Genomic DNA, 14,195 nt, shown 5'->3' with positions numbered 1-14,195 from the left:
GTCCCGTGTCAGCCCGGTGGAAGCGGCCTGCATCCTGGCCTTTGTCAGTGGGCTATGCTCTGATGCCTTTAGACAGTATTTCAGGCCATGTCAAAAGCAAAGTCTTGAAAGCTGCTTCCTGCTCAAACCACAGCACCCCTACCTGTCCTGCAAAGTGCTCCTTATTCATTTTGCCTCTTTTGGGGAGGGGAAAAGAGGTCTAGGGCCAAGTTCTTTTAGGGCCACTGGCCTTTCTCAAATGTCATCTATTCAACGTATAGAGGAAGCATGAAAATAAGAGTAGAGATTTGTACAGTGAGGCCATCTTCCTTTAAGGAAGAGACAAGCTGGTGTGTTGGGCTTAACACACCTGAATCCTAGCTCCGCCCCTAATTTGTGATACTAGGTACCTTCAGCGAGCCATTTGCCTCCTTGCTTTGTACTTTCTTCTGTCAGTACCAACCAGACCTGACCCTGCTTAGCTCCTGAAATGAGACTTGATCACTCTCGGTTCAAAGTAGCATGGCTGTGAACTCTAAGCTCTGGTTTCCTGACCTGCAAAATGGAGATAATAAGACCAGGTACCTCCTAGATGGCTGCCAAAGCAGAGTGATGCTTTAAACATGCGCCGGAGCCCCCGGCACAGGGACGCGGTAAAGCCTGCAGGTGATTACCGCTATCATTTTGCTGTTACTGTCAAGTGAGAAAAAGTCTGAGGCTCTGAAGACCTTCATGCCCATGAAGTGCTGTTAAACTTTGTTTAACTCATCATTTCCCAGGCACCTTTGACATCAGCTCTCTTTCATTTTAAGGCAGAGCAGCCGGCATCTGAACAGCCAGCTTTGTGGGTGCCGTTGGGAGCCCACTTTTAGCGCATAGGGAGACCGTGGCGAGGAAGGTAGCAGGTGGGTCTCACTAGAATGCTTTGCATTCACCTGGTGAGGGAGTCACGTCTGCTAAGGCAGGGAATGGACAAGAAAGTGGCAGGCATCACATTCATCCTCAGTACCTGTTGTTCTCCATCAGCATCTTCTGTAGTGGTCACTGATGATGCCCACTCATGCTGAGCCCTAGGGATTCTAGGTGTGCTTGTGACACACACACGCACACGTGCGCACGCGTGTGTGTGTGTGCGCGCACACACACACACACACACACACACACACACACACACACACACACACGGAAGGCACTGCTGCAAACCCACAACCAAGTTGAAGCCAGCTTTGGGGCAACTCTTCTTCTAAGTGAATGTGGATCTCTCAGAGCTACGCTGGAGCCTTTAATATGAAGGAAACTGCCAGAGTGCGGTTGTTTGGACTGGAGTCAGCCAACCACAGTTATCCAACCATCACTTCCATGCTCTGAACTCCTGTTTCCACCAGTGCTAAAATAGAGGCGATCAGAGTATTCATTCTCCCTGGGGTTTGTGGGAGTAACTGTATGAGGCCAGGTAAATAAGTGGCTTAGCACAGGGCTTGGTCTACAATAGGTTCAGAGGACACGTAGTGCTGCAGGGGGTCTCTAGCCAGCTCTTCAGAGATAATTCTTAGTAATGGTAAAGGAGCCTTTCAGAAGGTAATATACAGGTAAGGATACTGGGACCCTATCCCTAGCCCTCAGGAAATAACCTAGGGTTGCCTACAGCAACACACACACACAAAATTACATCTCAAAAGGATCAGGACTCAGGCCCAGACAGGGACATAGGGGCTTAACCCTGAATGGCTGGAGATATCAGTTGCAAATGTAAGTCGTTGGTCCCCCCATCCCTAAGGACCTGGGCCTATGATAGTGTGTGTGCTGGGGGAGGTCCCCAGCACATCCGTACATTCTTCCTTTAATATGCCCACTAGTTCTACGATACTGAAGTCTTGCCACTCTGTCTAAACCAAATACTAAGTGCAAACACAAACACGTAATCGGTGCCCTGGAGCACTGATTTTTCACATGCCATTATTCGTCCCATGATGCACTTCCCCACATAACTCAACCACTTTCACTGTAAATTCTCAGAGTCGCAACTGTTGCTATAGTCAATTCATTAGCTCAACAAAACAAAATAGCCCCCTTAGCCGTACCTCTCCAAACCTCATCCCTAAGCAACCAACACATGTATTTTTGATGTTTGCTGGAAAATATGATGTAGTTAAAGCTATGTCATATTTTTGTGATATTCTAGCTTTTGCAATTTGCTAATTCAGTTACTTGTTTGGTAGCAAGAAGTAGGACACAGAGTGGAAGGAGGAGAGGAGCAAGGAGAGGTGGCGTTTTTAACATTGAAGGTCCCACTCTGTCCTCCACCCAGCCAGTTCAACAGCATAGGGCAGAGCCAAAGCTTCGATGGGCCTGCCTGAGAACCCACAGGCCGTGAAATGGGCCTGTGAAGAGAGAGAGAGAGCTCTCTGGCCTTCATAACCTGCATTCACATCAAGACTGCACTAATCAGTTTACTCGTTTGAAGGTGCGTCACTCTGGGCATGAGCCATCCAGACCCAGACGTCTCAGAGCACGCAGTAGACACTCACCATAAGTTCTGCTGGCAATGGTGTGGCACTAAATGAAGAGGGACAAAGCTTCTAGAGAAACTGTGTCCTTTTCCTGAAATGACTATGAAACAAAATGGGACTGAGAAATAGACAAGCAAGGAGGATCCCAGCTGGAAACACAGGGCTCCGCTTATAAGCACGAGACTGACTGGTGCTCATATCTGTTATCTGCCACCACGTGACGCTGTGTAACAAAGGAGCCCAGATCTTACAGCTCACAACCACTGGGCAGCAATCATTTAGTGATTATGTGAGGTGGGAGGGTCTTCTAATCTCAGCTGAGTTCACCCCCACACAGGGGTGGCTGGACATTGGCTCACAGAGGCCATTCTGTTTTGGTTTGTTTCTTCCCTGGGATGGTAGAAGCAGTTCAACTCTCCAAGCCTCGTCCTCAGTGAGGGAGCTGAGGCCAGTTCCGGTAACGATGGAACTGGGAAGCCACGAGCTCCAGCAAGTGCTCTCCCAACCTCCATCTTTGTCCTGTCTGTGGTGAACTCAGAGCCCAGTGGTAGAGAAGAAAACAGGGATTTTTCTTTTCACTTTGTTTCCTTTTTCTTTTCTTTTCTGTTCTTTTTCTGGAGGACTTGCAAAGTCACATGGAGAAAAGTAACTGACACAAAGAAGAGCAGCAATTCCGTAATACTTTCAACTATCACGGCATGCCAAATCTCACCATTATGGACTTGAGATCATTCAGGAAGAGATAGGAGAGCAGAAAGTGGTGAGTGTAGGGTGCAGGGTGTAGGACTAAAGAGCCCTCCTCTTCAGCTGCCTCAGTTTAAAGTCACCCTGGACCATTTCACCAGCATGGAGGTAGACCAGAAGGCAAACCCACACCGCGGGTGTGAGAAGTGTGTCTGCAGCAGCTAGGCCAGGCACACAGCAAGGTAGAGAACAGACTCTGGGCTGCTTTGGGTCAGAGGTTCTGTGGTCAGCTCTGGCTGGAGCAGAGCCCAAACACCTTTGTTCAGCACTCTTGCTGAAAATGGAGACTGCACAGGCGGACAGCCTGAGGGAAGAGACAAAGGGCCCATCATACCCAGGACGATAAAGCAGCTCTTGGTTCAGCTGGGAGAGCTTTGATGCAAAGGCCACGCCAGGCAGTTCCAGGATCTTCTTCAGCAAAGTGAGCCCTCCTTGCCAGGGGCCTTCAGGGTTAAGGCAGAAAAAGACCAGGCTCCAGAATGGAGCTTTCTGCTCTTGTGTGTGCCCCCTTCCCTCTTTTACAGAGGCTTACGGTGAGAAAGATGTGGTGTTTTCCGATGATAAGCAAGGTACCTTAAGCATCACTAGGACCTGGCTCAAATGCAGTCCCCTCCCCTTGCATGGCTCAGAACCAAGTAAATGGGACTAATTTGCCATGAAGATACATCTTCTTATCTCCTCCGTGGTCCTGCTTAGCAGCCCTTAGACAGAGCAGCCCTCCTCTCGCTTTCCTGCTCCTCCTGCCTGCTGAGACAGCCTGGGGAGCCTGGGTAGCTTTACAGCACGCTCTTCAAAGGCAAGAGGATGCAATGAACAACTCGAGCTGTCCACTTTTTACTTTTTAATTTAGCTCCTGAAGGAGGAAGAAAAAAAAAAGGCAGAGACCCAGAAATCATTTCTATAGAAGTTAAAGTAAATTGCTGCCTAACATTATCGAAAGGCTTTACAAATACAGTGGCCATGCCGTAGTCCCAAGTTGGTGGGGTAGCTCTTGCCTGGCCAACAGGGACCCAGACTACACTATCCATGCAGCCTTCAACTCCTGCTGTGTTACCATTGTTTGCATGCTACTCAGCTTTCCCTCACTGTGACAAAATACCTGAGGGAACAACTTAGAGGGAGAAAAGGTTGATTCTTGTTTCAGACGTTTTGCTCATGGCCCCTTGGCCTTGATGCTTTGGACATGTGGCAAAGGCAGGGAGTATGGGGTGGAGCCACACTGCTTGTGTCCTGGTGGGTGGAAGGGTCCTGATTTTACTTCCTAAGGTCGCCACTGTCTCTCAGTGGTGTCATCAGTGGCTAGAATTTTCATCGCTATGGCAAAATACCTGAATTCATAGTTTCAGTCCATCATGGCAGAGGGAGAGTGGCAAAGCTGAGCAGTTTGCCAGAAAGGAGGGAAGAATGAAAAATCTCATTTTCCTTTCAACACTCCCAAACTCACTACGGCACTCCTGCCATTCAAGATTGGGGGGATATATGCTGTGGCTTTTGGGAGCTTCATGTGTGATTCAGAAACTATGGTTCGACTCCTTGTTGTCTTGGAAGTGACTGCTAATCTCTGAACAATGGAGCAAAGGTCATGGAGGGAGTACTGCCTACTGGCTTGCTCCTCGCGGCTTGCTCAGCCTGCTTTCTTATACAAGCCAGGACCTCCTGCCTAAAGGCGTCGTCACACATGGCAGGCTGTACCCTCCCATATCACACAAGGTGGTCTGTACCCTCTCATATTACACATGATGGGCTGTACTCTTCCATATCACACACAGTGGGCTATACCCTCCCATATCACACACAGTGGGCTGTACCCTCCCATATCGCACACAGTGGGCTGTACCCTCCCATATCACACATGATGGGCTGTACCCTCCCATATCACACAAGGTGGGCTGTACTCTCCCATATCGCACACAGTGGGCTGTACCCTCCCATATCGCACACGGTGGGCTGTACCCTCCCATATCACACATGGTGGCTGTACCCTCCCATATGGCACATGGCAAGCTGTACCCTCCCATATCGCACATGACAGGCTGTACCCTCTCATATCAATCATTACTAAAAACACCCCCACAGACTTCCCTACAGGCCTTTTCTCAGTTGAGGCTCTTCTTCCCACATAACTCTAGCTTGTGGCAAGTTGACAAAAAAATTCAACTGGGACACGAGAGAGAGAGAGAGAGAGAGAGAGAGAGAGAGAGAGAGAGAGAGAGAGAGAGAGAGAGAGAAATGGCGAGCCATTCTTCAGTAGCACTGGTAAGAGCTGGACAGTGAGGAGGCAGACCACATCAACTCTCAGCAGTCTGCTAGGTCTAGTCTGCTTAACTCCTCTTGTCTCCATTTGGCTTTCTCCTACCTCCTCCGACATATGCCTGAGCCTCTGCAGGCTTCCAGGTGGCCATACAAACTTTGCCTCGCCAGCCTAAAAAACACAGACCCCTCCATCTTATGTGCCATGGCCTGCCCAGCCACCTCTAATGTATCAGAAGGTGATACGAGGGGGTGGCTTTCCTTCAACAGTTTTCTTTCCTCACCAAATACAACACATTGCACTCCAGCTGTTCGGAAGGCACTGGGCTCAGCAGTAGCAATGAGAGCAGGTACTCTCCACCTCATATTCCAGCCAAAGAGAAAAGAAAATGCTAAGAAGGCTAATTTCATATAGCCATACAAATGATGGCCTAACAGGGGGACATCAGGGGGAAATGTCGCTCTTGGGCTGGCAGGAGGCCTGTTTGGAGGAGGTGGGCTTTGGTCAGAGTAGAAAAAGATGAAGTACGTTTGGCTCAGGCTATGAACACATGTGCAAATAAGATCTTTGTAAATCCCACCAGATTAAAAATAAGGGCACAGTGGATTAATGTGGGGACCTAACATTATGAATGAGACCATAGAAGAAGAGATACACCTGGAAACACATGAGAGACAGAGACAGAGAGAGAGAGAGACAGAGAGAGAGAGACAGAGAGACAGAGAGATAGAGAAGAGAAAGACATAGAGAGACAGAGAGACAGAGAGAGACAGAGAGAGAGAAAGAGAGAGAGGCAGAGAGACAGAGAGAGACAGAGAGAGAGAGAGAAAGAGAGAGAGAGAGAGAGAGAGAGAGAGAGAGAGAGAGAGAGAGAGAGAGAGAGAGAGAGAGAGAGATTGGTCACATAAATCCAGAATCTATGAAGCAATGGATGCACCGATTGTCAGAAACTAGAAAAGGCAAGGCTTTGAAGGAAAGCATGGCTCTGCCTCCATGGTAACTGAAGATTTCTGACCTCTAGACCTGGAAAAGAATAGATTTCTGTTGTCTAAAGCCAGCCACCTTGTGGTACCCTGTTACTTCAGGGGAAAATACATCCTGTGATAGGTTTCATTTGGTGTGGCATAGAGGGGCATTCACAAAGATCAAGTCCAGTCATGCACACCCGGGGACTGCTGTAAAGAATGCAGACCCTGCATTTAAACTTGGTGGGAAGATTAATCACTATATTTCATTATATTGTTGTACCAAAGACAGATAGACAAGGGATGGTGAAAACCCTGTAGGGGCATTGTTTCCTGGGTGAAACCATCACTCCATCACTCGGGAGTCACATGACTGTCACCAGGTGAACACAGGTTTTAAGAAGCCCTCCTGGGGATTCCTTTGGCCCAAGGAAAGGAGGTAGGTGGGAGGCCACCTGCTGAGCCCTCAGGTGTGCAGCTTGTCTTGGAAACTGGTTAGTATCTCAACACTCTTCCACAGAGGCAGGTCCATCCCACACTGCACCTGTACAAGTGTCTGCTGATAATTACAAAATAGACAGATGGAGGAAGGCGCAGTATTATTTTACTGCCCTGGCTCCTTCAAAGCAATTAGGCTCATTGGAAGAAAAGCACCATTTTCTTTCTTCCTTTCTTCCTTTTTTTTTTCAGGTAAAGAGAAAATCAAAGCAGAGAATTCTGGTGGTGCTGAATGGCCACATCTGTTTCTTGGTCGGTCGGCTTGTCATCCATCTGTCCATGAGACAGTGAGGCTGGCTAGGTTAATGCATCTGCTAATGGGGCTTACAAGAGTACTTAGTGAATCTGGCATTTCCTTCACTAGGTGCTTTGTGATATATTAAAGCAGGGACCACACTGCATGTAGTGGCCAGGTAAGCAGCCCTCAGCTCACTTTAGAAAGAAGAGACCAGACATACTGTGAGGGGCGTGGCTCCATGAAAACTGCACTGCCAGGTGAGGACAGTTCACCCAGCTAGCTTCCAATGCCCTCTTGGTGGTTGAAATCATGTTAAAAAACATCCTTTGAAGATGTCTATTCTATCCATAGGAACTAAAGCTATGTCTGTACTTCACTTCTCTAAAACACCCCAGAGTCCCATGGAGGGATTTGGTCAGACACATCAGTAGGCGTAGATGAGACAATCTTGCCTATGTGACATTAGATGCTAGTGGTATAATATTGCTTTCCTCTCTGTACCACCGAGGTGCTTCCATTTCCAAAGTGACTGTGCTCTGTCCCATCACAGGGTTTGCAAAATGCTGCTGGGCATCAGTTATAATGTGCTACACCACGCTTCCATCATTCAGTGGCCCAGTGCAGCCGCCATTTATTGGGGGTCATGATTCTGAGCCTAGTTCTGGTTTGACAAGATGCTCTAGGTAGGACTTAGCCAAGCTGGCTGTAGCTGAATGGTCCAGGAGGAGGGCCTCACTAGCTACCTGGTAACTGGAGGCCGTTGGCTGTGTTGAATGCGAGTAGTAGGCCTCTGAGTTTCTTATCTCCTAAGGGTAAGAAGCTGAGATTCACATGGAAACGGGTTCAAGTAGCTGCTCCCAGAAGCTACTACAGTCTAGTCAAAGCAAGCAGCAAAGTAGGTCCGATTCAAGGTGGGCAGAAATCGGCGTTGCCTCGTGATGGGGAAAGTGTCAGAGGATTATGGCCACTCTTGCAATACAATGGAGGTTCTCTCATCTGGCCCCTCACTGCCTTTGGACGCCAGTTTAAAGAGCTTTCTTCAGGGAAGCCTGCCCTGATCAGCACTCATCTCCAACATATTGTTTTCACGGAGATGGGCAGTCAGCCAACAGGGCAGGAAGGGCAAAGGGAAGAAGCCACAAAGGCAGAAAATGGGTTTTGATGGATGCCTATTTCATGCCCAGTAGGTTGCCTGGTACATAGTAAGTTCTCAATTTTATAATTCTGTGTCACTTCAGTAAGGCAAGAAGTAGGTAGAATATATGTATTGAGCAGTTATATTGTGTTCTAGGAATTATTGTATGCAGCATATGTAACTCCCAGGTGTTATTCCTCATAATAACTCAGACTGTATTTAGTATTATCCTCACTCCAGCCTAAGAAGGCAGGCACCCCACAGCCTGTCTGGTTTCAGAGTCCATGTACTTTTGATCTATACTGCCCAAGGTGCTTCCAATACCACGTTCATCGAGGGACCAATTGAAGCTGTGATAGCTACCCATCTTCCCTGTCATCCCAAGAGTCAAACGCTCTCATGTTTACTTTTCTTTAGCATTTTCTGAGAAGGCATTGCCTTGTTCATAATTAGTTTTCTCTATTTGTCAGAATGGGAATGTTTGAACCATGTTCTGAGCAGACCTTGAACTCAGTCTAATGTCTGAGAAGCAGGGGGTACGAAATGAGCATGCTAGGTCACGACCAAGTACATAATGAAGGTGAGTGAGCTTTTCAGTAAGCAGTGACTGGGAGGCAAGTGGAAAGTGAATTTCTCCATCATACTCCTGACCCAGTGTGCTCCTCTATGCTTCATGATATTTTACTTGCACATTACCACTGAATACTTATATGTCCAATATTTGCTAGAAACCAAACCGCGTGTTGCCATGAAAGGGCAGACAAAACACAGATGTGGCCTTGCCTTCCTGGAGATCTAATGAGTGAGATAAACAACAGCTAACAAAGAGCTGAACAGCTGTAGAGTGGATGCAATGACAAGCACCTCTGAGAACATATTATGGAGGAATCCTGCCCCCTCAGATATACTAGGAAGGAGAGGTCTCACAGGTGGGAGGTAGTCAAGGATACCAGCAGTGAGTTGGGAAGCCGTTGCCCTTCGGTTTTCCATAAAACCAATGTGTGCCTCTGTGGTAGGTGTCAGCGGTTCTTCTGGGGTTCTCACGACCAGCTGTGAGTTAGGATTGACTGCCTGGACTTAAAGACAAACGGTGTCTGGGCTGGACTTTCAGAGATTCTGAGTAAACCTTAACCATACATAGAGATGGTTCTGAGGGCCTGAGTACTTGTCTCCTTAATCCCATGTAGCTGCCTTTATTACCAGGATTTAATTACTATCTCTGGATAACCTTAGTTGGGTCATTCCATGTGCTTGAATTTGACATTTCCGTAATTTGTGTAGCAGAAGCCATGTACAGAAGTAATAATCCTTATCTTCGCTACTTTTCTGTAGGAAAGATCAAACGATAAAAAGAACACACAGCTGTGGTTACTGACCTTCTGTGATCTCACACCTGTAATGTTATGTTAGCAGTATGGTAAATGAACCAACAAGTACTTCTGATGGCCAGTGAGATACGGTTTCAAAATCATATTGCTAAGAAATTAATATAAAATTATAAAGAACCTTAAAAACAAAAATTACAAGATAAAATCAGAGGACATGAAAAAGGGGACTCAACAAATTATCAGATAAACAGAATCTAAATCAATATGAATAAGACCCTCATCTCTAGGTGAAAAACTACACAGGCAATTAATGGCTCCTGGGAAAGGGAGACTCGGTCTTCTTTAGGATGAGCCCCTGAAAGCTTACCATACAGTCTCAAGTGGTCGGCCCAATGCTTGTACATATCAGCAACCTAACGGAATTCCTCTGTGTGTGTGTGTGTGTGTGTGTGTGTGTGTAAGAGAGACGGGGGGAGGGAATTTGAGGGAGTGGAAGGGAATATGGGGGAGTTGGAGGGGGAGGTGTAGAAATGATGTAAACACAGTGCTCATTAAAGAAATTCTCAAAACTCAATGAAAAAGAGAAAATGAAGGAAGGAGGAAGGGAGAAAGAATGAGATCATTCCGGTGAAGGATGGATATGGTAAACAGTGAAAATTGGTTCAAATCTTATTAGCGGGCAAAATTCAAGAGCCTTAACAATATTTATACTCTTTGGGAAAAAAATCACTCTGCCTTGGGTAGTCAGGATCAGAGTCATCCAGCCTTTCTTAAAGGGCTGAGCAGTATATACTCCATCCAGCGATTCTCTGCCACAGCAATTCAATTACACCACAGTCATGGGCAATAGGTAAATGAGTGGGCACGCGTCTGCTTTCAAGAAATGTTACAACAGCAGATGGTAGCTAACTTCAGTGGTGCCCAGGGGGCCACTGTTTGCTAATTTCTGATGCAGATTAAGAAAATATGTTTTAGAATTAATCTTATTTCAAATGATCTGAGTAAAAAGATTGTCATGTTAGCTTTATTTAGAAAAGCAGAAGATTAGCATAGCTTAACTTTTCATCAGTAAGGAGGTTGATTAATTGTGATGTTGGTGAAATACTATATGGTCATTAAGATGTTGCTTGTTAGTTATTTATGGCAAGCTTTGGGATGCTCTGTAGCCTACCACAGGAGGAACTAATGCTGTTTTTGATGGTAATAGTGGCTCAGATAGAAGTACAGAGGGCTCACTACACAGCAGATCACTTAACCTTCCACACAATACCATGAAACACACTTTTTTGTGTTGACTACTTTCCTTATACAGAAGTGGGTGATGGTAGAACTTAAGTAAAACAGTCATAGTTACAGTGCTGGCTGGTAGCACAACTGAGTTCTGAGCATGAGATGACTGAAAGCTTAAAGTGAAAACAAAAGCAGCCATGTAGACTAGTAAAAAATCCAGAAGCGAGTAGGGAAATGGCTTAGTTGAGGATGCGTTTTCCATACAAACAGGGGGACCTGACTTTGGGCCCTAGAAACCACATAAAAAAGTCAAGTATAGCTCATGCTCCCAGTGCTGAGGAAATGGAGCTAGGAGCATCACTGAGCTTCTGTGGCTGGCCACCTAGCAGAATCTGTGAGTTCTGGTGAAAGTAAGAGATCCTGTCTCAAAAAAGATGGAGCGCAATTGAGGAAGACATCTGAAGCTGATGTCTGCCTTCATGTATTCCCTCCAACACGTGTGTACACACACACACACACATGTACACACCGCACATGTACACACACATGCACACACATATACATACATGTACACACGCATGTGTACATACTTATGTGCACATGTACATACGCATGTGCACACACATGCATATGTACACACATGCACATGCACACATGTACACACACACACACACACACACACACACACACACACACACACACACACACACTAGAAGAAGCTAGATGAAGACACATCCATAAGTTGACCCTGCTGTTCTGGAGTGGTAATTCTCTAGTAAGAATTATTGTTTTAGTTGTAAAGGAACTGCACTTGAATGTTAGAAAATCCAAGATTAGTGGCAAGTGGTGTGGAACTGTGGTGGGAGAAGTGTTAATTGGAGTGGTCTAGAAATGTTTAATTTGGTATACCTTTAAACCTTTTGTTCCTGCTCTGGACTGTGAAAAAAAAAAAAAGGGCATGGTGCCACGCTGTCCTCTGTCTTGTTCCAGGTGGAGTCCCGATTGTGTCTTGTTTGGATTGTCAACCCATTTTTGCAGTATTCACAAGTTGACTTTCCTACCTCCCTAACTCTCTCTTCTTTCTCCCCTGTTTCTGCTCTGTTCTTCTCCATTCGTCCATCCCACTGTGCAGCTGACAAGGTTAACGATGACTTCTACACCAAGCGAAGGCACCTGGCAGAGCTGGCCGCCAAGGGAAATCTCCCTCTGCACCCTGTAAGAGTGGAAGATGAGCCCCGGGCTTTCAGCCCGGAGCACGGGCCTGCCCAACAGAATGGACAGAAGTCTCGCACCAACAAGATGCCCCCTCACCCCCTGGCCTACAACTCAACTGCCAACTTTAAGACCTGGGACCCAAGTGACCAGTCTCTCCGGCGGCAGGCGTATGGCACCAAGGGCAAGCTTGGCATAGCAGAGTCAGGCTCCTGCGACCCCTTGGGGACTCGCACCCAGCACTTCCCACCCACACAGCCATACTTCATCACTAACAGCAAAACAGAAGTGACTGTCTGAGACGCTCTCCCTTCAGGGAGTACCCTGGAGACCATACTCAACTGAGAGAGGCAAAAAAAGACCATCCCACCTACACTCTCCTGGTCCTGTCCAAAACCCCCCAGCAGACACACACTCACTCCGTTCTGCAGGAACCAACCACAGACCTACTTGTGATATGGAGTCATGCTTTTCCTGGGTCATGCCTAATATGCTCCCGCAGGCAGCTGAGCGAGACCGAAGCATGGACATTCAGCAATATAGCAGAGGGGAAACTTTCAGCTTCAGTCCCAAATTGTGGGGGCTCACTTTCCTATCCCCCTAACTGGAAAACTGAAACCCATTATAACAAATATACATAAGTAGCACAATTTAGACAAACTGCTCACGGCGAGCACTCGCGCCCCATGTTCTGTCTTTCCTGGGAAAAGGAAAAAGGTGAGCACATGGGCAGGAGTGGCTTGGGAAGGTGTTTGCTCACATCCCAAGTGTTTCCTAGTCCCAGTAAGTGAGCCAACACAGAGTAGTGATGAGTGTGAGGCAGGAATGGACCCTGAACACTACATTGATGCAACACTGCATATCATCAAAGCTGAAAGCAAAAAAACCTCACAAAGTAAATATTCTCTAAGCCCACCATCAATGTTGGGAATGGAAGAACATTCTAGAGAACTCCCTGAAAGACCATGGTGTTGGGAGTGATGGCTAGAGGGTCAAGAGAATAATAAAAAAATAAACTTTTAAGGTGACACACACATAAAAGGAACAGCATATTAATTTTGCCCAGGGCTTAGAAAATCTGCAGTTGGAGAGTTAACAGGAGGTGAGATGGGGACTGAGAAACCTCCACTTCCCGGTCACCTCCAAGACCTGGAACAATGACAAAAATGTCCTCTATGAACTGTCTGTCCCCAACGTCCTTTCTTCTTCTTCTTCAGCGTGTCGCTGCCGCTGCTGCCAAACTTCAACTGCTTTGGAGTGGAAAACGTCATAAGCGTGGGTGGTGCCTTCAATGTGTTGCTGTTGTTCAAGTGATGGTCTTGTTTCCCAAGTGCATCCTCTGTTCTTTAGACTTCCCCCTCCTGTTTCTTCTGCAGTAGTGATGTTCCATCTTTCCTTTGTAGGTGAGGTCCAGCCAATTAATACCCTTTGAAGGGGCTGCTACATTGTCAGGGGTACCTAAGAACACTCCCAGAATCCCCACCTGCCAGATTACCTGGACTCTCTGAAAGTTGCTCTACAGATTGGTTCCTACAACCAACAGCCATTAGGTCCCAACAAGGAAGATCCTCCTAAAAGTCCCTTGTTTAGTGGAAATGCAGACAAGTGCATGAAGAGGCAAGAGAGTTTTGTTTAGAGAGGAATGTCTTCAACTACCCCCACCCCGCCACCACCGAAGCTCTTAGCTAATTAATAGGGACGTTCCAAAAGCTCACAGCTTCTTTGGTGAAAGAGAATTGGAGCATGCCATGTGATGTTCTGCCTCCCGGGTCTCTCCAGCATTGCAGCATCAGCCCACCAGATACTGGTCTCTATGTTTCAAGCAAGTATGAAGGACTTGGCAACATCTTTGATCTCTCTGTGGCTGCTTCCTATCTGAAGCATGGGGAATCTGGCCTAAGTTAAGCCTTCTCAGTTTTTAAAAACAATACTCTGCTCCTAGTTACAGAGGATATTCTGCAAAGATCAGACTTTCTAAGATTTCCATATAAGAGGAGGTGTTGCGGGGAAGGGCAACACAGAGGTCAGAGTCAATGTTGAGACTCCAGAACTCTCCGTAGGGGTTGCGAACCACTGGCATGCACATCTGTCTTTGACATGAGTTA

General features: G+C 46.8%; 1 protein-coding gene across 2 annotated transcripts in view; it reads left to right on the top strand.

Moving 5' to 3' along the window:
• Shisa9 (shisa family member 9) overlaps nucleotides 1–12,449 on the top strand; it is a 290,093-nt gene extending 277,644 nt beyond the window's left edge. For both annotated transcript variants that reach the window (XM_051167343.1, XM_051167342.1), the window contains one exon: nucleotides 12,011–12,449. In XM_051167343.1, coding sequence (XP_051023300.1) covers nucleotides 12,011–12,390 — 380 coding nt within the window. In that variant the 3' untranslated portion in view covers nucleotides 12,391–12,449. The remainder of the gene's footprint in view (nucleotides 1–12,010) is intronic.
• Nucleotides 12,450–14,195: the final 1,746 nt, after the last annotated feature.

Source organism: Acomys russatus, chromosome 25 (assembly GCF_903995435.1).
Source record: "Acomys russatus chromosome 25, mAcoRus1.1, whole genome shotgun sequence".
In the NCBI taxonomy this organism is placed as follows: Eukaryota; Metazoa; Chordata; class Mammalia; order Rodentia; family Muridae; genus Acomys; species Acomys russatus.
The sequence above is the reverse complement of the archived record's forward strand: the minus strand, read 5'-3'. Positions and strand labels throughout refer to the sequence as shown.